Below are 26,172 nucleotides of genomic sequence, written 5' to 3'. Positions count from 1 at the left end.
AGGACAGCCAGGGCTATACAGAGAAACCCTGTCTCGGAAAAAAAAAAAAAAAAAAATTAACGTGTAGGGCTAGAGAAATGGGTCAACAGTTCGAACATTTGCTGTCGCTTGTAGAGGACTTGAGCTCGGTTCCCAGCACTGTGACAAGAGGCTCACAGCCGCCTGTAATACCAACAAGGGAACCGGATGTCCTCTCTTGGCCTCCAGAGGCCTCACCCACAAACACTGAAAGTGTGATACATGCTCTTAACCACTGAGCCATCTCTCCAGCCCCCAGGTACATAGTTAAAAATTTTTAAACTTTTGAAATTAATTTAATTAAAATCTTTTTTTAAAAAAAGATTTATTTATTTATTTATTTTATGTATATGAGTATACCATTACTGTCTTCAAACATGCCAGAAAAGGGCATCAGATCCCATTACAGATGGTTATGAGACAGACACCATGTGGTTGCTAGGAATTGAACTCAGGACCTCTGGAAGAGCAGAGAATACTCTTAACCTCTAAGCTATCTCTCTGGCCCTAATTAAAACCTTTTAATAAAATAGCGTCACCAAATCATCTTAGTAGAGTACCACAGAACATCTGACAACAAACTGAGTACATCAGAAATTATTTCAAATAGGTTCCTTGATCAATAGCTGTGTTTTTTAAATCATCCCCATTTGCAGCCAAAAAAAAAAATGCTTGCTATAATAATGTTTAATTCCTTTCCTTTTTCAGGCTATATTGTCATTAGCAGGAATGGGCCAAAGCTACCAAAATTAAAATTCACTCCAAGCAGCAACAAGCCATATAAATGTTACCAGTTTTAAAAGCAAATAAGTAGCCGCAAATAGGTTCTAGTCTTTTTTAAAGTTATACATATACTTATAGATAACAAACTTTCTTTTTATCTAGCATTGTTCTGTGACCAACCAAAATGTAGACTTAGGAGGACATCCTTACAGAAGAAGAGGGCAGGGTCTGATGGTAATCTGATGCTATAAACGTTGGCACGTGGCATGCTCTTCCCATAATGAATGATTCTTCTAAAGTGAATTGACTACTAAAATATCAATAGTTTCTGACTAATTTTCAATATACAAGACCAGAAAGTACTTCTTGGTAATAAAAATTTACTTTTATTATCATCTAATTTTAATTACCTTTATGTGTTCACTTAGAATGAGTACATGGAAAAACCCCTAATGATACTGAGCATGCCCTCTCAGTTAGGTCAGCTAGCAGACGCCCATCACTCTGCAGCATTCATTAAAACCAAAGCAAAGCAAACGCAAAACCTAACAGCAAAGCAGCAGCCTTTTCAATAAAAACGGAACAGGCAGCTAAATCTGAAAATTCCTAACAAGGACATTTTCTACACTTAGATCTTGCTAATACTTCCTTCTTCGCTAATGGAACTGAGCCACAGTAACATGTGTGGCCAGAAGAGAAGATGAAATGACTCCGTTAACCTAGCGGGCCGCGGCATATGGCAATCATAGGTGGTAGACTAGCTGTGGCCGACAAGAGTAGAAGCAAGCCATGTGGCACAGACGTTATCAATTACCACACATGGTGACCGTGCTGACACTGTGCATCTTTTCCAGGAAGGAAATGACTTGGGCATATGAAGTCGTTTGCTGCCTTGTGAAAGGGTGATCTATAAATGACATATCTGGCACCAAGCCAGCACACGCTGTTTTCTGCAATTAAGCCAAGGCTCAATCTGATTAACCCTTACTGCATACCTAATATGGTAGTTATTTGCAAAAAGGTAGTAATCAAGGTATATATCCAAAATAAGCATAGGTCTTTCAAAAGTAAATTTATTTTCAAATAATGACCTGGTGATATTTGCTTATAATCCCAGCACTTAGGGAAAGACCCAGGAAAATTCCAGGCTAACATGAATTATACAGAAACTCAAACAAACAAACAAACAAACCCTGTCTCAAAACAAAACAAAACAAAACAACCAGATAGCTCAGTGGTTAAGAACACTAGCTGTAGCCAGGCGGTGGTGGCACACACCTGTAATCCCAGCACTTTGGGAGGCAGAGGCAGGCGGATTTCTGAGTTTGAGGCCAGCCTGCTATACAGAGTGAGTTCCAGGATAGCCAGAGCTATACAGAGAAACCCTGTCTGGAAAAAAACAAATTCAAACACCCCCTCAAAAACAAACAAACAAACAAACAAACAAAAACCCACTAGCTGTTCTTCCAGAGGGCATGAGTTCAATTCTCAGTATTTACCTAGTGGCTCACAAGCTCAGTACTAAAAGACCCAGTGGCATGAGACACACAGGTGGTATGTGGTACATAGACACACATGCAACCAGAAAACCTATTCGTATCATTTAAAAAACCAATTATATTTCAAATATCCTGTTAAATTACCACATAAAAAATCTGAATTTTTATAACACTGGAATTTTTATATCATATACATGCCAGTGATTTCAAAACTCCTTAGAAATCAAGCCTATGAGGAAAGTTCAAGATGTCCATGTCTAAGGAAATAAACTTGTAATTATTTCTTCTAAGCACTATCAAAAAAATTAGAATGCAAAGCAATGTGGTGAGCACTGTGCTTTTAGAAACTGCTGAGCATTGGGTGTGGCGGCACACACTTTTAAAGCCAGCACTGCGAAGAGCGAGAGAGGCTCACGGGCAGCCAGGTTGGTTTTCTACTGCTTCAAAGTAAACTATGCTCGCACTTAAGTAACTAGAACTGAGATCACCTGACACTTCCACAGCCCTGTACCTTGACTGAGTTGACTACCCGGGTCTCACTTGCAGGTGCTAAAGAGCCCTTGTGAACTGAAAAATGTGATCATTCGTCTAGGCTACATGTTGAAGATAACATACTCCCATTATGCTTTTGTTTCATTTACATTGGAAACACTCGTTACAGGAGGTGAGACAGGTCACGTTAGCCCATGCTGGCTTCCACGTCCTATGTGCTCAAGGCTAGACTTTAATTCTGATTCTCCTGCCTCCGACTCCCAAATGCTGGAATTCCGTTGTTTTGTTGTTTGTTTTTATCCTATGAGTGTTTCTCTGCATGTATGTGTATGTACCACATATGTATCTGGTGTCTTTGGAGTCCAGAAGAGGGCGCTGGCTCCCTGGAACTTAAGTTAGAGATGGATGAGAGCTTCCACGTGGGTGCTGAGAACCCAGGTCCTTAGAAAGAGCAGCAGTTGCTCTTAACTGCTGAGCCCTTCGCCAGTCCCAGTGCTGGGCGCTCATTTGTGCCACTGTAGCACCTCCCAATATGTGAATATATGAGACATAAGAACCTGATTCATGGCCAAGCTGACTGTTGATGCCTAGCTGTGTACTGAGCTTAGCAAATGATGCCCACTGTAGCATGCTACACGTAACATCTGTAACACAGCCTAGAGTATACAAACTTCTTACATGTGACTTAGGACTTTATGTTCTAGCCAGGCCTGTCCACACAGCCTATACGCTTAGCTAAGTAGCTCAGGAGGCTGAAATGTGAGGATCACTAGCTCAAGGCTAACCTAGGCAACAAAGTCAAGAAAATTGTTGGGTATTGTGTGTGTGTGTGTGTGTGTGTGCTGTTTGCTTGAGACAGGGTTTCTCTGTGTAGCTATGTCCATCCTGGAATTCTCTATGTAGACTAGGCTGGCCTTCAATCCAGAGATCCGTCTGGTCCTGCTTGGCTTGAGAAGATTGTTTTGGGGTTTTGCTTGTTTTAAGGTTGAGGATGTAACTCGGTGGTAGGGCACATGGTGGTAGGTCTTAGAGTCAATGAACAGTAAAAAATAAATAAAGATGAAGTGAGTGTCCCAAATGAGGGGATGGAACATAGTTTGTATTAGCTAGTCTCATGAGGAAGCAGTGATTGGTCAAATCAGAAATTAGACTCTTTCAGACTCAACAGGACCTACTGCACCCCTCTGTCAAAAGAAGGGTCAAGCAATTTAAAGTACCGCAATGTTTATCTTCATGAGTTTATGACCAAGTTCAGAAACCTGAACTTAGGAGCTCAGAAATATGCTCTGAACTTAATTGCCTAGGATACAATTGAGTGCTAAAGTATAGGAAACCAATACATAAAGTCCACAATAAGAATGTGAATCACAGTGAGAACTATTAATTCCAAAGTGATAGGGGCAGACAAATGCCTTTAATCCCAGCATTTGGGAGGCAGAGGCAAACAGATCTCTGTGAGTTCAAGGCCAGTCTGTGGTACACAGTGAGCTTCACGCTACTGAGAGTTATGTGATGAGACCTTGCCTTGTGTGTGTCTTCATTTAATTTTTTTCTAAGAACTAGTGTACTTCCCATAATTGAACTGGTTAGTTTTTTATAATTATATTTTTATCTTGGAGCCTCAAGTTTTATGGCTTCTTGACATAAATTCTCTTTACATTACTGCTTGGTTTTTGTCATTTATCTTGCAACTTCTTATTTTTGAAAGTAGGTAGGATGTAATCTTGCATTCTCACTACATCCTTTTTGAGTGAGTACAATTTTTATATCTTCATAAAAACCAATGACACAAACAAAACCACATTTAAAGTAATAGTGTACTTAAATCTCACATCTCACTACACAGAATGGGAGTCAAATGGACAGTTGAAATAGCAAAATCCCTCTGTCAAAGGTGAGCTGGGACCAAAAAGAGGCAAAGAAATAGACTGTGGTCAAAAATACATGGAATCTTGTCAACATATTTTATACCAAAATCAGTTCTAAGGGAGCAAAATGTTCTGTAAATTTTAACAGTAACAGTAAATTTAGGCACTGATGTTAACTAAAAATACATATTATGAACAGTCAGCCTCTTTCCTGTAACTCAATATGTTTTTTGAAAGCAATAGAATACCAGCTTTGCCTCAAAACTGAAATTCAACATATTCTAGTAGTAATCCCAATATTGATTTTTATTATGTTTTATTTGTTTGTTTTTGACACAGGGTCTTGCTGTATAGCTAACGCTAGCCTGAAATTAATAGCAACCATCCTGCCTCAGCCTCCTGAGTGCTGGGATTATAGACGGGCAGCAATCACCTCTGTGATCTTGAAAGTAAATATGTCTCTTTCCAGTATCTCCAGTACTAATCATGTATCGTGACTGCCTTATAATGTCTCTGTAAAAATAGAAGCCATGATATCAAACAATGACTTAAAAACATTTTATGTGGTTTTTTTTGACTCTTTTGTGACTAAGGCCATGATGTGGAAAATAAAGATGCCCAAACAGGCATGGTGTCTGGAAGTCTCAGGCAGAGTGAGATGCTGGTCTTCTAACTTTAATCCTACAATCGTTCTATCACATTATGCTATAATTCTACCACTAACTGCAGAAAATTGATTAAGAACATTACTGACAAAACCCAGTGGGGTTGGAGATGGCTCAGCAGTTAAGAGCAAGCACCTGTAACCCTGGTGTTCCTGTGGCACATCTGGAGGTAGAGACCAGAGAATCCCTAGAGGCTTGCAGACCAGCTGTGTCCTGGACCATACAAAGAGATGCTGTCTGAAACAAGACTGAAAGCAAGGACCAACCTGAGGTTGTCCTCTGACCACCCCATCTGGACTGTGATCACATACAACCACATTCACCCAAATATACAAAAGTGCATACAAACACATGCATTATAGGAAAAATATTGGTAGAACTCTTCCTTCTCTTCTTCCTCTAACCTCTCCCACTCTCTCTCCCTCCCCTCCCCACCTCTGAAACAGGGTTTCTGTGTGTATACCTGGCTGGCCTTGAACTCTCAGAGATCAACCTGCCTTTGCTTCTTAAGTGCTGGAATTAAAGGCATGTGCCACCATCACCTAAGCTATGATTTTCTTGAGTATGTGCATGTGTGTGTGTGTGTGTGTGTGAGAGAGAGAGAGAGAGAGAGAGAGAGAGAGAGAGAGAGAGAGAGAGAGAGAGAGAGAATGTGTGTATGGGCATATAGAGGCTAGATTACAACTCAGTGCATTCCCCAGTTGCTGTATACCCTGCCCTTTTAAGACGGGGCCTCATTGGACCAGGCCCACAGATTCAACTGGGCTGACTGGCCCATGTACTCCAATGATCTGCCTGTCTCAGCCTCCTCAGTATTGAGACCACAAGTGCACAGGGTTTTTTTTGTTTTTGTTTTTTTGTTTTTTCAAAAAACAGGGTTTCTCTGTGTAGCCCTGGCTGTCCTGGAACTCACGCTGCAGACCAGGTTGGCCTCGAACTCAGAAATCCGCCTGCCTCTGCCTCCCAAGTACTGGGATTAAAGGCGTGCGCCACCACAGTCTGGCTTGTTTGTTTTTTCAAGATCGAGATTTCTCTGTAGCTTTGACAGTCCTGAAAGTTACTCTGTAGACCAGGCTGGCCTACAAAAAAATGCCCGCAGTGGTGGCACACGCCTTTGATCCCAGCACTCGGGAAGCAGAGGCAGGCAGATTTCTGAGTTCGAGGCCAGCCTGGTCTACAGAGTGAGTTCCAGGACAGCCAGAGCTACACAGAGAAACCCTGTCTCGAAAAACAAACAAACAAACAGCACCAACCACACTGGGAGCTAGAGGAATGCTCCAGCAGTTAATAGCACTGGCTGCTCTTGCAGAGGACCTAGGTTCAGTTCCCAGCACCTACATGGTATCTCAGAACTGCCTGTAACACCAGTTCCAAAGAATCTGAGCTTTATAGGCCCAGGCACACACATAATATAGAGATACATATGCAGTCAAAAAAGTCCTGTATCTTGGGACTGTTGCTTGGGCTGGCTTTCATCACTTAACAAATACTTGAGATAACAGATGATTGTGGCTTAGTTTTGAAGGCTGCAGCCCATGGTGGGACACCCATTGCTTCCAGGCCTCTGGTGGGTTTCCAGATGACAAGGGCAGATGTGCACATGACAGGCTAAGCTGCTCACCCCAGGACTAGGAAATGAGAGAAAATGGAGACTTGGAGTCTCACAATCCTCTTTGAAGTGCACTCTCAATGATCTAAAGATCTCAAGCTTTTCGGGGCCCCATTTCTTAGTTCCTACGACCTTCCAATCATATCCCCTGGGAATTAACACATTAACCTTTGGTGGATCCTTAAGAGTCACATTATATCAATATCCATGTATGTATATCATGACCTTACCAGAATCATGGCCATAACAGGAAATAAAAGGAAACCTGTTTCTTTTTAGTTGACCATATAATCGAACCCCAAGATGAAATCCAAATGCAACTCATGTCTGCCAGGTAGACCTGTTTGTCAGAATGAACTTGAGACAGGGTCTCATGTAGCTCAAGCTGGTCTCAAATTCTCTAAGTACCTGAGGATGGCCTTGGATTCCTAATCCTCCTGCTCTACCTTCAGGTGCTAGAATTGAGCTCTCCAGAAAGACTTTTATCTGCTTCCCTTATCTCACCTTGGGAAACAGGCTCATATAAACTGGAGACAATAAATAAACCATCACCAGTTAAAACCAAGTAACAGAAAATGCTAGGGGAAGTCTGCATTTAAATAACTGATAAAGAATAACCATCTGTCTCAGTAAGGGTTTCTATTCCTGCACGAACATCATGGCCAAGAAGCAAGTTGGGGAGGAAAGGGTTTATTCAGCTTACACTTCCCAGACTGCTGTTCATCACCAAAGGAAGTCAGGACTGGAACTCAAGCAGGTCAGGAAGCAGGAGCTGATGCAGAGGCCATGGAGGGATGTTTCTTACTGGCTTGCTTCCCCTGGCTTGCTCAGCTTGCTTTCTTATAGAACCTAAGACTACCAGCCCAGGGATGGTACCACCCACAAGGGGCTCTTCCCCCTTGATTACTAATTGAGAAAATGACTTAGAGCTGAATCTCATAGAGGCCTTTCCTCACCTGAAGCTCCTTTCTTTGTGATAACTCCAGCATATGTCAAGTTGACACAAAACCAGACAGTACACCATCTTTGAAAAATCAAACTTTCAAATAGCTGAGGCCTGGTTCAGTAGTAGAGCATTTGTTTAGCAAGTTTCCAGAACATAGCAAATAAGAAAAAAATTTTTAAAAAAGCAAGAGAAAAGGACTGGGTTTTTCTCTCTGACCCTTCAGAAGGTATGAAGGACTGATAGCACCTTATTTTTAGGTCAGTAAGGCTGATTTCAGATTCCCAAACTACAAAATAATACTTTTTAATATTTTCTTAGTGTTGGGGATTGACTCCAAGGTATAAAGTGGTAGGCTCTACCACTTTCTATGATTCCCAGCCCCACAAACCTGTAGTCTTTAAACCATTATAATTAAATGTTTATTATAGTAGAAGCATGAAAACTAATACAAGTAGGGGCTGGAGAGATAGCTCAGCAGTTAAGAGCACTGACTGCTCTTCCAGAAGTCCTGAGTTCAATTCCCAGCAACTACATGGTGGCTTACAACCATTTGTAATGGGATCCCAATGCCCTCTTCTGGCATGTCTAAAGATAGTGACAGTATGTGTATGTATATATGTATATGTATGTATATATATATATGTATATATATATATGTGTGTGTGTGTGTATACATACTTTAAAAAGCTAATATAAATAACTCAAAATAAATTATATGCTTATTAAAATATTGTTTCTTTTTTTTTCCTTTATATTTTGGCGTATGTCTGTGTGTAACAATGCCCACGTGGAGGGGTTAGGAGACATTTTGCAGGGCTTCGTTCCCTCTTTCCACCATATGAATTATGAGGATTGAGCTCAAGTTGTCAGGCTTAGCCAGCCCTAAATTTCTTACACTAAATGTACTGTGGCAACTAAAACTCAAAAAAGTATTAAGATATCTTAAGAGCAGATTATACAACAGAGAATGGGGACACACACCTATAACCTCAGCACTTGGGAGGTAAAAGCATGATCAGGAATTTGACGTTATCCTTGGCTACATATCAGGTTCAGGAGCACAAAGACCCCTTCTCAAAATAAGCAAGACGGTGCTTGGCAACAGACGTGATAAACAGGTCCACTCCCGGAACTTCCGCGGCAGAGAATCAGCTCTTCCGAGTTGTTGAATGAGCCTCACATACACAGCATGGAATGCCTTCCCATCTACTGGAAAAATGGCTGAATGTAAAAAAACGTGAAAACACCAAATACAGGGCAGACTGAGATGGTTCATGGGCAAAGGTGTATGTCATTCTTCACAGCAGACTAAAATCCTGAGAGGTAATGTATGACCCTGACCACACCTATCCTATGTGATCCTGGGAGCTAAGCAGGGCTAGGCCTTGCTACTATTTTGACAGGAACTCAGCTAACTAGGATCATCAGGTCCTAAGAGTTGGGTCCTGGAGTAAAGAGTTGGCATAGGAGTTAACATTTGTTGCTTTAACAGAGGACCTGGTTTGATTCCACATGGTGGCTCACAGCCATCTCTAACTCCAGCTGCTGGTAATGCAAAGCCCTTTTGACTTCCACACACACCAGACAGGCACGTGGTACACATACCTACTTGCAGGGCAAAGTATTCTTTTTTTTGTTTTGTTTTGTTTTTTTCGAGACAGGGCTTCTCTGTGTAGCCCTGGCTGTCCTGGAACTCACTCTGTAGACCAGGCTGGCCCCGAATTCAGAAATCCGTCTGCCTCTGCCTCCCAAGTGCTGGGATTAAAGGTGAGTGCCACCATGCCCAGCGGGGCAAAGTATTCATACACATACAAAACAAAAATGTTTTCTCCTACTCTGATACAAGGTGACTTCCATGCACAGGTACTGAGAGTAGGTGTCTCTCAATCAAGCTAGGAAGAAAGCTTTCACCAAAACTTGACTATTTTGGGCATCAGATTTCTAGTCTCTAGAAGTGCAAGAAAAGGAGGGGGAGACAAACAGGCTTTCATGTCGTACAGGCCAGCATCAAGCTTGCTATTGAGCCTTGGGTGACTGAACTCCTCCTGCCTCCATTTCCCATGCCTGGCTAGAAATCACTTAGTCTGTGGCAGTTGCAGTATTTTATTTTTTTTAGAGACAGGGTTCCTCTGTATAGCCCTGGCTGTCCTGGAACTCACTCTGTAGACCAGACTGGCCTTTAACTCAGAAATCCACCCGCCTCTGCCTCCCAAGTGCTGGGATTAAAGGCGAGCGCCACCACCACCCAGCCCAACCATTCTGTTAAAGCAGTTATCTAAAACTAGTTGTGTGATTAGGATGACCTCATGCATGTTGCCCTGGTATGACTGTTACAAGTTCTGCTTTCATGCACACACCTAATAAGCTATAGTTAGCCTATATGTAAACTCCACAAGAGTCACAATGCAGAACTTTCTAAGTGTAGTGTTCAGCTTAGGACAGAAAATACCACCTATTATGAGAAATCTTTCCATCACTGTCAAACATATATGATATTCAATTGTCCAAGTACATTTTCTGAGGCTGGGATGTAGCTCTGTGGTAGGATACCATATAGTATGCACAAGGTCAGGGTTTAACTCCAGTACTAAAAAAAAAAAAAAAAAAAAAAAAAATAGAATTTCTCCCTCCATAGAGAACCAAACTTTACATTCATTACTTGGGATTAAAGGTGAATGGTAGGGCCAAGCCACACCACACCTACACAATTTCAGGGTTCACAGTGTGATCAAATATCCTACAATATTTTTAGATGTTTTAAGATATTTTATTTCTGAATTTGTATCTGGGTGAGTGCATGCCATACGAGTACAGGTTCTTAAGAAGGCTAAAAGAGAGTATCAGAGCCCCTGGAGAGGAAAGGAGCTGCTCACATGGACGCTGGGAACTGAACTCAGGTCCTCTGGAAGAACAGTAGGTGCTCTTACCCACTGAGACATCTCTCCAGCCCTTTTAAATGATTTGTCTGCAATTCTAGTTCCAGAGGATCTGACACCCTCACTCAGATATGCATGCAGGCAGCACACCAATATACAAAAAATAAAAATTATTTTAAAAAGTCCAGAATTGGGCTAGAGAGATGGCTCAGTGGTTAAGAGCACTGACTGCTTTTCTGGAGGTCCTGAGTTCAATTCCTAGTAACCACATGATGGCTCACAACCATCTGTAACAAGATCTGATGCCCTCTTCTGATGTGTCTGAAGACAGCTACAGTATACTTACATATAATAAATACATCTTTAAAAAATAACCCAGAATTATTTATTAATACTGTACTTCAAAATGTAGATATAAATAATTAAAGTTTACCACAACCTGACTATTCTGGAGGATATATTTCAATGGCTATGCACAGCTACAGATTTTACCTTTAAAATGACAAATAACAAATAGACTGGGGTCACTAAAACTAATTTCATCAGCTCAAATTTGTAAACTATTCACAAAATTAACTGTAGGAATGGACTGTACAACCTTAAGCCTAGAGGCAGACAGGTGGATCTCTTGCATTTGACAAGAGATCTACATAGTGAATTTCAGTGTACCCCTGGCTGTCCTGTAACTCACTCTGTAGACCAGGCTGGCCTTGAACTCAGAAATCCACCTGCCTCTGCCTCCCAAGTGCTGGTATTAAAAGCGTGTGCCACTACTGGCTGCCTCACACACACAGTTTGGGTTTTATTGCTATGAAGAGACCATAGCAACTTTTTAAAAGAAAAAACAGTTAATTTGGGGCTGCCGAAAGGTCTATTATCATCACAAGGGAAAGCATGGTGGCATGTAGGCAGACATGGCGTCACACTGGGCATGACTTGAGCATTGCAGACCCCACAGTGACACATGTCCTCCAACAAAGCCACACTTATTCCAACAATGTTACACATAAATAGTGCCACTCTCCAAGGCCGAGCATCCAAATATGAGTCTGTGTGGGCCAAATCTATTCAAACCAACACACACACACACACACACACACACATTACAACCAGCCAACTGTGGGGCAAGTAGACTGTGCCACTAGACAGAAGAACTGGTCAGGTTGAGCAGGCTCAGACCCCAGGGAATTGAGAATGGCAGGAGTCGAACCAGATCCCTGCCAAGCTTTACCTGTTCTGGAACATGTAACCGTAACACCAATCAGTCACACAGCATAAGAACCTGGAGTTCTGCATGCTAATGAAGTATCTACATAGGTCCTGAGTGTTCAGCTAATGACCATCCCTTCCTGGGCATTTCTTCCTGCAAAAGGTATTTAATCCCTGGTTCACCCTAAGTAAGGCATATGCAATCACATCCACCATCAAAGAAAACAGTTGGATAAGCAAGGGCTGTCTCTTCGAGGATCACAGGGCGGAGCTTCATAAGGCCTAAATCTTGAGAAGGCCTTCCTTCTCTTCCAGCCCCTCCCATGCTCTTGGCACTGACTTGGAACCAAACCCAGTTCTGACCCTGCCTCTCTAAGGCTCAGCGTCCCCAGGCACAGACACTGAGGGGAGGCACAGACCATGGACCCGTTACCGACTGTGTTCTGCCTCCAACAATGGCTTGCAGGAGGTGCTCTGAGCAGCTAAGCAGCAAGGCAGACACAGACCAAACCACCAACTCACTAACTCAACAGCAACATGTTATCTCTTTTCAAAGCTACATCTTAAATTTTATTTCATATTTGTTTGAGTGTTTTGCCTGTATGTATGTATGTATACCACATATATGCTTAGTGTCAATGGAGGACAGAGGAGGGGGTCAGATCCCCTGGAACTGGAGTTACTGGGTGCTGGTAACTGATCCAGGTCTTCTGAAAGAGCAGTAAGTGTTCTTAACTCCTGAGTCCTCTCTCTAGGCCCCAAAGCTACATAAGAATAAATAATATTAAGACGGGACAGAGACATGACTCAGCATTTACTTCTTTAAAACCCTTATCTGGCAGTCAACCACATATAATTCCAGTTCTAGGGGTCTTTTCCAGGCTTTGAAGGCCTCAGATGGCAAACACACAGACACATATATGCACACACACTTAAAATGTATTATAATGTTTTATTTCTATTATTTTTTAGGCAATTGACAAAGAAATTTTCCACTCTGGGTGGTAAATCCAGATAGGTAACATAAGGTCAGCTTTCCACATTACTCAAAATAAAAACACATTACAATATAATTATAGAACAGTGCTTCAGAAATCTTCTCATGAGCTAGGGAAATGGCTCCGTGGGCAAAGCGCCTGACATGCAGGCATGAGGATTGCATATAAAAGCTGGTGCAGAGCAGCGTATTTGTGCATCTTGCTGCTGGGGGGTGGACAGGGAACCTCTGAGTCCGTGAGCTCCATGTTCAATAAGAGATTTTTCTGGAGATAAAAGGTGGGGGCCTGGAAATATGCTCAGTGGGTAAAAGTACTTGCTATGCAAGCCTGACGACCTGAGTTCAATTCCCAGTGTCCCAGTGAGACAGGAGGCAAAAACAGAAGTAGCCAAAGTGTGAGGACCTGGAGTGTGAAGAGATAAAACAAGAAATCCCGCCTCAGACAGGGTGGAGGAGCTGAGAGATGGCTCGGCAGTTGGGAACATTTTGGTTCTTGCAGGACTAGGTTCGTTCCCAGCACCTTCATGGTGGTTCAGTTTTACTTGTAACTCCAGTTACACGAGATCCACCACCCTCAGCTTGCTTTTGTAGGCACCAGCACACACACACACAGTGCACATACATATGTACATACATACATACCACACTGAACAGCACATCATCAGTTAACCGGATGCACAGATGTTAGTATTTGGTCAGCATTCTTCCTCTGGTTCTCGTGATCGTTTCCGGAAATTCGAAGAACTTTCTGTCTGTGATGAGGCAGCAGTAACAACAGCATCTCTAAATCCCTGAGGCTTCAAGATAGAGAAACACACACACACTTAAAAGGTAATTTAAAAAGATTAATTTTCTAAATAGTCTTTAAATAAGCTATGTTATTCTTGGGAGAGAATTTATTAATCATTGAACAAAGAGGATAAACTTTGCAAGTAGTCTAACCCAGAGTTTTATTAGAGCATTTTACATATGCTCTTCTATATACACATAAAAATAACACTGCACAAGGAAGTTCTCTAAGACCTGACCTGTATGTAGTCCAGTGGTGATGTCTAGGTTAACAACAAAGTTCTCTAGAGAGAATCCTAAGAAGCCTTGGGTGCCTTGGCTGGGAGAAGTAGAAAGTAGCGTGCATGGCCACGTAAGCACTTCACAAATCACTTTATAGTATAAAATTATTCTGCCTGGCACGTGGCAGCCAGAATAATAGCCAGATGTAATAGCATTACTTAGGCAGTGGAGGCAGAAGGTCAAAAGTTCAATGCCAGCCTGGACTAAATAACAAGACCTCTTCTCAAACAAGACAAAATAATTAAGAACAGGTTAATGTAAGTTAAGTGAGGTTAGTGTAAAAACTAAGTGGAAAATTCACTTTCAGAACTGCTTTCCATTTTTAGTTCACTCTTCATAAAGAGTGTGCTCGTGCAAGCCTTTGATCCCAGTGCTTGGGAGGCAGGAGGATATCAGAGTGTGAGGCCAGCCTGTCTACACAGTGAGGTCCTGGACAGTCAGGGCTACAGAGAAACCCTGTCTCAAAAGAAACAAAAACAAAGAAGCTCTAGGCCATGTTCAGCTCTATGGTGAATTTGAGGCCGACTTGGGCCTAGAGTCCAGTGATATAAATGCTCAGGAAATTAATGTAATTTCAGAATGTTACTACTATAGGCCAAAACTATTAATATTAGTGTAGAAACCCATTTTTTTAATTGTTGATATTTTTGAGACACGATGTCCTGCTGACTAGGCTGGCCTTGCACTACTGATCCCCCTGCCTCAGTCTCCCAAGTCCAGGCATGTGCCATCATGTCCTGTTATACATTTTCCTTTGTGAAAACTTAATATAAACATCCCCCCTTCCCTAGACAGGGTTTCTCTGTGTAGCCCTGGCTGTCCTGGATCTCACTCTGTAGACCAGGCTGTCCTCGAACTCAGAAATCCACCTGCCTCTGCCTCCCAAGTGCTGGGATTACAGGTGTGCGTCACCAGCGCCCGGCTATATAAGCATCTTTAACGGGAGACTTTACAGATGCCATGGAACACACATGAATACCTCATCTGTTCTCACAGAGAGACTTCAGTCCAACTGTGACGACAGTGCTGTGTACATACGATTTTGATGATGTTCTCACATCTAAGCTATCCTCAAATATGCTTGCTGCTTACAAAATTAACAGAAGCGATTTGTACATGACCTCTTCAGATAATTACTGCCCAACAACTGCAGAATCCCACTGTGATGAAATAATACTGACTGTGATCTGAAATGGTGCTGTGGACTCCTTCTGGCTTGGTGACTTGTACAATGTTGCAAATCTGCTTGGAGGAAAAAAATGCAGATAATCACATTACTTTAATTAATTGGGTCACATGACTGATTTTATAGTCCTATACTATAACTGCATCATTTGTTCTCAAGAACTCAAAATGGAAAGAAATATATTAAAAAAGAAATAAGAAAGAAATATATTAAAAAAGGCAAAATGAAAACCTTGCTTCCAGGGCAGCACTGTGGGTGCTTTCAGTCTCAGTTAAGCAGAGACACAATATTTTTTTTTTTGAACCCAGGAGTAAGGCCAGTCTGAGCCTTAAAAAAATAATTAATTTTTTTAAAAAATTAAAAAGCTGGGTATAATTAAGAAATATTCCAATGGGCGGTGGTGGCACACGCCTTTAATCCCAGCACTTGGGAGGCAGAGGCAGGTGGATTTCTGAATTTGAGGCCAGCCTGGTCTACAGAGTGAGTTCCAGGACAGCCAGGGCTACACATAGAAACCCTGTCTTGAAAAACAAAACAAACAAACAAAACAAAAAACAAACAAACAAAAGCTAGGTATGGTGACACAGGCCTTTAATCCCAGGCAGAAAGAGCTGGATCTCTATGTTTGGGGCCAAGTCTGGTCTACAGAGTCCCAGGACAGCCAGGGTTGTCATTCTTACCATTTAGAGAATTTGAGGCTCTGGACTACATCATGCCCTGTCCTCTTCCTAAAAGATAAGTAGGCTTGCATAGACATGTCTGATTTTAACGATGCAGTCTTATTATTTTTAATTATGTTCAGGGGTGTCTGTATGTGGGTATGTATACATGGGTGCAAGTACCCTCAGGGGCCAGAGGCCTAGGATCCCCTGGAGATCTGGAGTTGCAGACAGTTGTAACCCACCTGATGTGTGGACTAAGAACCACACACATGGGGAAAGCAGCAAATGTTCTTAACCACTAAATTATCTCTCTAACTCTGTTTTCTACAATGTAAATAAAATTGAAAGCTGAGGATAGCTAATAAATAATAATTAAGGGATTTGTTGTTTTGGTTTTTCGAGACAGAGTTTCTCTGTGTAACCCTGGCTGACCTGGAACTCACTCTGTAGTGACCAGGCTGGCCTTGAAATCAGAGGTCTGACTGTCTCTGTTTCCCCAGTACTGGGAACAAAGGTGTGTGTCACCACCACCCAGCTAAAGCTCTTTCGTATGTGTGCAAATACACATGGAGGCCAGAGGTTGACTATCTCTCTTTACTTTGTTTTTTCAGAAAGGCTCTTTCACTGATCCTAGGGTTCAATCAGTTACTAAATCTGCTGGCCAGCAAGTCTTAGAGATCTTACTATTTCTTCCTCACCAGTGTTAGGGTTGTAAGTGCATATCACCATGACTTTTTTTTGTTTTGTTTTGTTTTTTGGATTTGGTTTTTTCGAGACAGGGTTTCTCTGTATAGCCCTGGCTGTCCTGGAACTCACTCTGTAGACCAGGCTGGCCTCGAACTCAGAAATCCGCCTGCCTCTGTCTCCCAAAGTGCTGGGATTACAGGCGTGCACCACCACTGCCCGGCTCACCATGTCTTTTTTATGTGGGTGTTGGAGATCCAAATTCTAGTTCTTATGCCTGCAGGGCAAGCCCTTTGCGGCCTGAGTCACCATCTCAACTCCACAATGTATACTCTTTTTTACTTATTTTACATATATAAGTAAAGTGCAGCTATATTCAGACACACCAGAAGAGGGCATTGGATCCCATTACAGACAGTTGTGAGCTACCATGTGGTTGCTTGGAATTGAACTCAGGACCTCTGGAAGAGCAGTCAGTGCTCTTAACTTCTGAGCCATCTCTCCAGCCCCAAGAATTACTTTATTTGTGAAGATGGAAACTGAACTCAGGGTCTCATACAAGTTAGGAAAGTGCTTCACCACTGAGCTGTCATCCTAAAATTACTTCTAAAACATTTAAGTCATTCACAACAGCAAAAAGACTAAAGCAACAGTGTCTACTGGGAAATAAAATATGGAATGCACACATTCCCTCTCCCTCCCTCCCTCTCATTATTAAGATGAAAATTCTGACAAGGCTACGAAATGAACCTTGAAGACATTATTCTAAGTGAAATAAGTAAATCAAATATTGTATGATTTCAATTATATTTGGTTCTTAGAATAATCAAATCAGAGACAGAATAGAGCAGTGGTTGCCAGGGACAACACTATTGTTTAACACTGAGAAAAGGGAAGATGACAAAATTCTAGAAATAAATGGTAGTGAAGGTCATATAAGAATATGAATGTACTTAATGCCTGCCAGCTGTATAAATATAGGTAAAAACTTTCTATTGCAGTTTTATTTAATAAAGATTCTAACTTAAGAGGAAATAATCATAGACTTTTATTAGTTTCTACACAATACAATATTGTTGTTTTTGAAGCAGGATTTCATATGGCCAGGCTAGTTTTGAATGTACTATGCAACCAAAGATGGCCTTGAACTCCTAATCTTCCTGTCATCTCTTCCCAAATGCTAGGATTACAAGCATGCACCACCAAGCCTAGCTTATTTTCAAAACTAAACTCAACAAAGAACATCTTATTTACTTTGTAACCGATTGGGCTTGAAAGATGGTTCAGCAGTTAAGAGCTCCGACTGCTCTCCCAGAGAACCTAAACTCTATTCTTGGTACCCATATGGGAGCTCATAACCTTCTATGACTCCAGTTCCAGAGCATCTCTTCTGATCTCTGAAGGCAATGCACACGTGCAACACAGACATGCAGGTAAAACACCTACCCACCTACACCAACAAAACAAAACAACAACAACAAAAAAAAACAACAGAATCAACATGTCATAAACTTTATAAGTTAACATAAAAACTAACTCCTGGGTCACATATAAGGACAAGGGTTCCAGGAAGTGGTGGTGCATGTCTTTAATTCCAGCACGTGAAAGGCAGAGGCAGGTGGATCTATCTCTGAGTGGGAGGCCAGCCTGGTCTGCAGAGCTAGTTCTAGGACAACCAGGGCTACACAGGAAAAAAAACCTGTCCAGAAAAAAACAAAAACTAGGGCTGGAAAGATGGCTCAGTGGTTAAGAGCACTGACTGCTTTTCTAGAAGTTCTGAGTTCAATTCCCAGCAACCACATGGTGGCTCACAACCATCTGTAATGGGATCTGATGCCTTCTTCTGGCGTGTCTGAAGACAGCTACAGTGAGCTCATGTGCATAAAATAAATAATTCTTTTAAAAAAAGAAAAAGAAAAACCAAAAACTAAGAAAACAACAAACAAAACAACAAAACCCCACCACGGTCTATGAATGTGACTCAACAGTGCAGTGTGTGTTCAATTGCACTGCAATTGCCCTGGGTTCAATTATCAATACTATCTGGGCACGATGACAGAGATCTTTAATTACAACACTTCGGAGGCAAAAATATATTTTAATCTGCCTTTTTAGCAAGGTTTGGGGATTTTCATTTCCTTAAGGGAAATACTTAAGGGCAGTATTAGAGAGTGAACTGTGGGTCTTGTAGACAAGCACCACCCCACTAAAGTATACATGAAGTCAAAAGAATCACTTTTTTGGATCAGTGAGACAGCTCATAGGTCCTGACCACCTGCATTCAATGTCCCCATGACCCATTTGGTAGAGGGAAAGAACCAACTAACCAACTCCTACACACGCACACACTCACACACAGAGTAAACAAGTGAATATACAATAAAGAAAACCCCTCACTTTCGACTCAATAAAAAATTAGCTTAGCTGGGCAGTGGTGGTGCACACCTTTAATCCCAGTACTTGGGAGGCAGAGGTAGGCGGATTTCTGAGTTCGAGGCCAGCCTGGTCTACAGACTGAGTTCTAGGACAGCCAGGGCTACACAGAGAAACCCTGTCATGAAAAACAGAAAAAAAAAAAAAAAAAAAAAAAAAAAAAAAAAGCTCCTCTTGTAAGTCATCTTTCATGACATCTTACAATACCAATATGTCCAAAAAAAGTGCCAAGAACATTTGAATGTTTTGAAAAAATTATTAATAAGCAGTAATTTCTTGTTCACTCAATCTTGATGGTAGGGAACGATAAACTAAGACAGAGTATTACCATGTACCTCAGACTGGCCTTGAACTCACAACCTTTCCCTCAAGAGCAGGTCTATGATACCATATCAAAGCAAAATGTAGGAAGATTTTAAGAAGGCTTTACAAAGTTAGTATGAATTCAAAATGAACACCAGACGTGATAGCTTATGCCTATAATGCTAATAAAGCAGGAGGCAGGGGATTACTAAGAGTTCTAGGCCAGGCTGGGCTTTCTAAAGGAAAAATAAATTATACAGATAAAAGGGAATTAAGCTTTCAACTTAGAAAATCCCCTTCAAATTTCTAGGTAAAAAAAATTGTATGTCATATCTGCATCTCAAAAGATCTTTTCTTCAAGAGATCTTTTTAAACTAAACCAAAAAGAATCACTTGGCTCACAGCCCCAGCTGAGATGAAACTTAACATATGGCTGAACTACATAGTTTGGGTCAGGAAGAAACAAGACAGAAGTACACTGTGTGCTCCAAAGCTGAGCACGCATAGGCGACGCTGTGGGGGTGTGTGCTGTGTTACTCCACTGTACCACCAGATCTCGGCAAAGAACAATCGTGGCCTCATGTTATCATGAATATGCAAATTGGAGAACCCACATAATATAAGGACGCAGACAAAATCATTTAAGAGTTGTTGGAATGTCATTTTGTCACTTGTCAGAGGTTAAAAATTAGATGTTACTGCACACACGTGGTACTGCACACCCTTAATCCCAGTGCTGGGGAGATAGAGGCAGCCTGGTTTACATAGTAGGTTCCAGACTAGTCAGAGCTACATAGTAAGATCCTGTTAAAAGTGAAACATAAAAATCAGATGTTACCAGTGAGAGATGAAGGTTAGGCCATGACAATGTCTAAGTTCAATTCACAATACTGATTTGTTATTTAAGGTTTTCAGTTTTTCTGTTTAAAATAAAAGTGTTCATTTCTATAATTATAAATTTATGATTTTTTCATATTTTTAAGAAAAAATTCTAAGAAGCATGTGAGAGTATACAGCTCAGTGGCAGAATGCTGGCCTGGCATGTCCTAGGCTAGGGTGCAGTGGTGTTCTCCTGTCAACCTCACCTTACAAGGTGCACGCAAATGTTTCAAGATCAAGGTCATCCTATGCTACCTAGTAAGTTTCAGGTCAGGTTTGGCTACTTGACATCCTGTTTCAAAAATAAACAAATAAATATAAAGCATTGAAGATTTTATGCAACCTTATTGATGGGCCTATAAATCAGTAGGAAAGCATATACTTAGCATGTTAAAAAGTCCTCGGTTCAATTCCTAGCACCGAAAAACCAAATCAAACAAAACTCTATAATCCCCACATGCAAAAATGTCACCAAACTTAAAGACAAAGATATCTGGTTTCAATAAAGTACAAAATAATATAAGTTCTTAAGTTACTAAATGAGGGCAACTTGTTTTGCTTATCATAAAGTATGCACAGTACTATCATATATATAAAAGTTCTCTACTGGAAAAAAAGAATAAAAGCTATACATTCACATTTGTATGTAATACTATAACTATGTTCTAGAAACAATTATAGGAAAAAAGGGAAAAAATCATGTCCAGCCAAGTTAGGTTTCCATGCCTTGAAGCTTGTACTGACTACACTTGTGCATAATCTTTTAAAACTGATTCATGCGGTTTACAGCTCCTTTACAGATGCTATTTCCAAAAGGCCCAGCAACTGTAGGTTTGAAAGGCAGCCGAGCAGTTAGTTGTTCTTGCAGAAGACTCGGTTCAGTTGCCAGCACTCACATGGTGGCTCACAGCCATGTGGAACTCTGTCCCACGGATCCGATGCCCTTTTCTGACCTATGTGGGCACCAGGCATACACGTGTTGCACAGACTTACATGCAAAAAGTCAGGCAAAATACATAAAATAAATTCATTTTTAAAATGAAATACAGCTGGAAGTGGTGGCACATACTTTTAATCTCAGCACTCAGGAGACAGAGGCGGGAAGATTTCTGTGAGTTCCAAGCCAGCCAGGACTACACAGAGAGACCATGTAACAAACCCTCCTGCCCCCCAAAATTTTTGTACTTGAAATATTTTCATGATTGCTTTCTTTTCTTTTTATGGAGTTTTACTCTGTCCTAGACTGGCCTGGAACTTTGCAGCCCAGGTTAGCCTCAAACTCAGGCTATTCTGCCTCAGTCTCCTGAGTGCTGGAATTGTAGACATGTGCTAGCTACAGTATGGATTTGAAAGAATATTAGAAGGTGGCACATAATGCAGTTTAAAAAAACAAACAAAAACAGCAAAGCAGTATCAATGACTGAGCTTAGTATTGCCCTACATTCTGCCTCAGTTTCCCCCTTTATCAGAGCACCTCCACACCAAGTTCTCTAGGTTATGTCCATTAATCACAAAGCCAAAAGGCTGGCATAGATCTGACATCTTTTGAAGTTCAGAAGAAAAGACTTCACAGCTTTCAATGGCCTATTTTAAAGAAAAGGAAAGCTGGTTCATTCACTTGCGCAGCAGCTTTAGAAACAAACACAAAGGTTTCATGCTGCCATGATTTTATTTTAAAGAACAATACTTGTGAAAGGCAGGTAAATACATAGATAATAAAAGGGAAAAATGGCAGACACAATTTCATGCAAGAACTATATTAAGCAACTAAGAAAAACCCTCCTATTTTCCACATATATTAGTCCTAACGCTAACCTCAAAGTTTTCCTTTTGTCCTGATTTATTCTTTCGGTCTCCTCTGGGAACACAGGGTACCTCCTCCTCCTTCGTGGCTAAGATGTGATTTCAAAGACTATCAGAAGGCAGCAGTTCCTTAGCCACCTACATGTTCCAGGTGCATTCACACCATCATTAAATACACAAAGACTTCCCCGTGTGGCTGAGTGTGCAGTTCTAACCCCGCGTTTCTATGTTTGCTCTAACTGATGTCAAACAAGGCAACAACAAGAGTGGGTTATGCTCACTGCAAGCCTTGAGCTGGGACCAATGTTAACCAACCACTAAGTGTCCAGTGTAATTAGATTGATATTCTGAAATTATGAACTTATTTCTATACTGACCTTTGCTTTTGTTCCCAGTGAAAAATTAGCCTTATTGTAGCCGCATGTCCCCAGCTTTCCCCTAAAAGAAAAAAACAATTTACTATAAAGTACCTTTAGAATTTTCTAAGTTGCTTAGAATGTCTGGTCAACCACAATCTTACTTTACCAAACTGAAAATAAGAATATTCTTTGTTTCAAAACCTATTATATATGAGTAAGATCCTAAGAATAATAAGAGTTTGCTGACACGCAGAAATAGGGTCTCACTATAGTCTGGCAGGCCTGGAATTCAGTATGTAGACCAGGCTGGCCTTGAATTAAGAGAACTCTGCATGCTTGTCTCTGGAGTGCTGGGATTGAAGACAGGCTGCAATGCAGGTTTCATCATGCAGTCCAGGATTTTAGGGCTATAGATATCCTCCTACCTCAGCCTCCTCAGTAGCTAGGGCTATGTCTGTATCACCACCTTTGCCACACAGAATATTACAAGATTCCAGTGGAGACAGATCTTGGAGCATTGTGTTCTAATAAAATTACAATGTTAGAAATACAGTCATACCTGTTTGCATAATATGATTTGACTTTAAATAGGCTTATTCTCCTTCCTAAGACTGGGGTTTTAATGTTTAGAATCCTATTTTGAATATTTACTTCTTAGATTTCTGACACATAGGTGTCAGATAGAAGCTATTTAACAAACGTGGTCAGTGAATAAGACAGTCTTTATTTCTAAAAGCTTATAGTATCCATCAAACATCAAATGAAAATGTAGGGAAAAAAGTGTTAAAAATCTTTTATCTCAGAGCCAGGCATGGTGGTCTACATATTGAATTCCAGGCCTGCCAGGAATTCCAACACCTGGGAGGCAGAGGCAGGCAGATCTCTGAGATCAAGGGTTACTTGGAAAAACTGTCTTAAAAAAACCAAAAAGAGGGAAAAGAAAAAGTATTCCCTCACTCATTTACCCACCTAATGCAGGGACAAGCAAAGCTTGATTTTTATCAATCCTTGTTGTCATCTGATTAGTTAAAATAACCTATAAAAACAAAATGTAAAAAAGTTAGGGCATAAAAGATGTATATAAACAGTCCTATGAGTTTAATATTCTGAATATAAGTTAAAATATATTAAAATATACTAGAGGCTGGAGAGCTGTCTCAGTGGTTCAAAACCCAGACTCAGTTTCCCAAACTCACATGATGTCTCACAGCCATCTGCACTTTCATTCCAGAAGACCAAATATTCTCCAGGCCCACATGTGTGCATAGACATACACAGGCAAAATACACACACAAAATTAAGTAACTCTCTAAAAATTTTACATTTTTCTGGTGAAAAGGGAGGAGAAGGGGCTGGAGATATGGCTTAGTGGTTAAGAGCACTGACTGCTCTTCCGGAGGTCCTGAATTCAATTTTCAGCAACCACATGGCAGTACAAAACCATCTAAAATGGGATCCAATGCTCTCTTCTGATGTATCTGAAGACAGCTACGGTGTACTCATATATATAAAATACATAAATCTTTTTTAAAAGGAAAAGAAGAGGAGAATATGCTTTTGTTTGAAATTTTAAAAATAGGGCTGGAAAGATGGCTCAGCGGTTAAGAGCACAGGCTGCTCTTTCAGAGGTCCTGATTTCAAATCCCAGCAACCATATGTAATAACAATCAGTAATGAGATCTGATGCCCTCTTTCTGATGTGTCTGAAGACAGCTACAGTGTACTTATACATAATAAATAAATAAATTTTAAAAAATGGGGGGGGGAACATTTGAAATGTAAATAAAAGAATATATCTAATAACAAAATAAAATAAAGCAAAAAGAACATAAAAAGGAAAATTTAAAACTAAAAATCTGTACTTATCTACAAAAATGTTACCAGAACACATGATATAACTGACAAAAAAAATCTGAAGGAACAAAGAATTCTTGGTTGATTTGGGTTTTTGGGGGGCTTGGGGGTGGTTTGAGACAGGGTTTCCTTGTGTAGTCTAGACTGTCCTAGAACTAGCTCAGTAGCCCAGGCTGCCCTCACACTCGGAGATCTACCTGCCTCTGCCTCCTGAATGCTGGGATTACAGGTATGTGACAACATCTCCAAACATCTACCTCATTTTTTGAGATAAGAGTTGCTCATTGAATGTAGAATTCCTGTTTTGGTTAGACTGGTGCTGGCAAAACCCATGGCTGCCCCTGTGGATATCCTTTCCCCATGGTGACCTTCAGCAGTACTGGGGTACAGGAGTGCACTGCCATCTCACATGGAGGTGTTGGGGCTCCGAACTCAGGTCTTTATGCTACCAAAGCAAATACAATATCCATTGAGCCCTCTCTCCAGTACCCCTCCTTTGAAACTTCTTTTTTTTTTTAAATTCAATATTTAGGGGGCTGGAGAGATGGCTCAGCAGTTAAGAGTACTGACTGCTCTTCTGAAGGTCCTTAGTTCAAATCCCAGCAACCACATGGTGGCTCACAACCATCCATAATGAGATCTGATGCCCTCTTCTGGAGTGTCTGAAGACAGCTACAGTGTACTTACATATAATAAATAATAAATAAATAAATCTTTAAAAAAATTCAAAATTTAAATTTCATCTATACACTTAAGAAGTAGAAGCACACTGGTATTACATAGTGGCACATGCCTTTAAGCCCTCTAAAGCTTTTAAGCCCAGTTAAACGCTTTCTTTTATATTTTATATTTACATGTCTTGTATTTATAAGTTGCTGTGTTTTGTCACAGCAATATAAAAGTAAGCAGCTGGGCATAGTGGGGCACACCTTTAATCCCAGCACTTGGAGTATGTAGATTGCTGTGTGAGACCAGTCTGGTGACATGAGTTTCAGGACAGCCAAAGCTACATAGTTAGACCTTGTCTCAAATTAAAAAGAGAAGCAGAAACAGTAAGATCAAGAGTTCAGGGTTGCCGGGCACTGGTGGCATGTCTGTCTTTTGTCTCCCACCCCCCACCGAGCTGAAGACTGAACCCAGGACCTTGTACTTGCTAGTCAAATGCTCTGAGCTAAAATCCCCCAAATGTCTTTAAACTCTTACCCAGAGCAACCAAATTTGTTTCCTTTTTCTGAGCCACAGTCTCATGTAGCCCAGGCTGGCCTTGAATATGCTATGTAGCTGAGGTTGACCTTGAACCAGATTCTCTTGCCTCCGTAAGTGCTAGAGCTAAAGCATGAGCATCAAAGCCCCATCAGTGACTCTAGCTGAGTTTCTGAGCTAAAGTCTCAGCACCCAGTCCCGACTGACCCACAGCTCACTATGTAGACCAAGTTGGCCTCACACGTGGGCCCGACTGCTGGAACTGCAGGACTGAACTACCATACCCAGATCTCCTGAGACTAGTTTTGCAGTACAGAGAAGTCCATATGGTTTCTTTTAAACCTGATAGTGAGTTTCAAAGCATCCAGAGCCACACAGTAATACCTGTTTCAAAACAAAATAACAAAAACACTCAAAAGGGGATGGAAAAAATTGGCCCAGCAGTTAAGAATATTTGTTGCTCTTGCAAAGGACCTGGGTTCAGTTTCCAATAATTATGTGGTATCCCACGGCATCCTTAAAGTCAATTCCAAGGAATCTGATTCTTTTTTGACATTCACAGGCACCAGAAGCACACAGAATACATATACATACACACAGGCAAAACATTCATACACATAAATTTAAAATGTTTTTAGAAACTCAAAACTGCTAACGATGCAGGAAAACAAGAAACTATGATTTATTTTAAGGAGAACATGCTTTCAGACCTGGCATGGTGGTGCACAGCTTTAATCCTAGAACTTGGGAAACACTCACAGGAGAATCTCTGTGAGTTCTAGGCAGCCTGATCTATATAGTGAGTTCTATGCCAGCTAGGAATACATAGCAAG

General features: G+C 41.0%; 1 protein-coding gene across 6 annotated transcripts in view; it reads right to left on the bottom strand.

Moving 5' to 3' along the window:
• Rad51c (RAD51 paralog C) overlaps window positions 1-26,172 on the bottom strand; it is a 40,053-nt gene that overhangs the window by 2,654 nt on the left and 11,227 nt on the right. The window contains exons 6-10 of one of the 6 annotated variants that reach the window (XR_007979984.1): window positions 23,252-23,318; window positions 22,301-22,361; window positions 15,155-15,215; window positions 13,545-13,699; window positions 12,838-13,305 (exon numbers count right to left, since the gene is read on the bottom strand). Coding sequence is in view for 4 of the 6 variants with exons in the window: in XM_052197667.1 (XP_052053627.1) it covers window positions 13,598-13,699; window positions 15,155-15,215; window positions 22,301-22,361; window positions 23,252-23,318 (291 nt within the window). In the remaining 2 variants the exon portion in view is untranslated. Of the gene's footprint in view, window positions 1-12,837; window positions 13,700-15,154; window positions 15,216-22,300; window positions 22,362-23,251; window positions 23,319-26,172 lie in introns of those variants that run through there. The other 5 variants (XR_007979985.1, XM_052197667.1, XM_052197668.1 and 2 more) reach the window with 5 other exon arrangements.

This window comes from Apodemus sylvaticus, chromosome 10 (assembly GCF_947179515.1).
Source record: "Apodemus sylvaticus chromosome 10, mApoSyl1.1, whole genome shotgun sequence".
In the NCBI taxonomy this organism is placed as follows: Eukaryota; Metazoa; Chordata; class Mammalia; order Rodentia; family Muridae; genus Apodemus; species Apodemus sylvaticus.
This window is presented reverse-complemented; position numbering and strand designations above follow the sequence as displayed.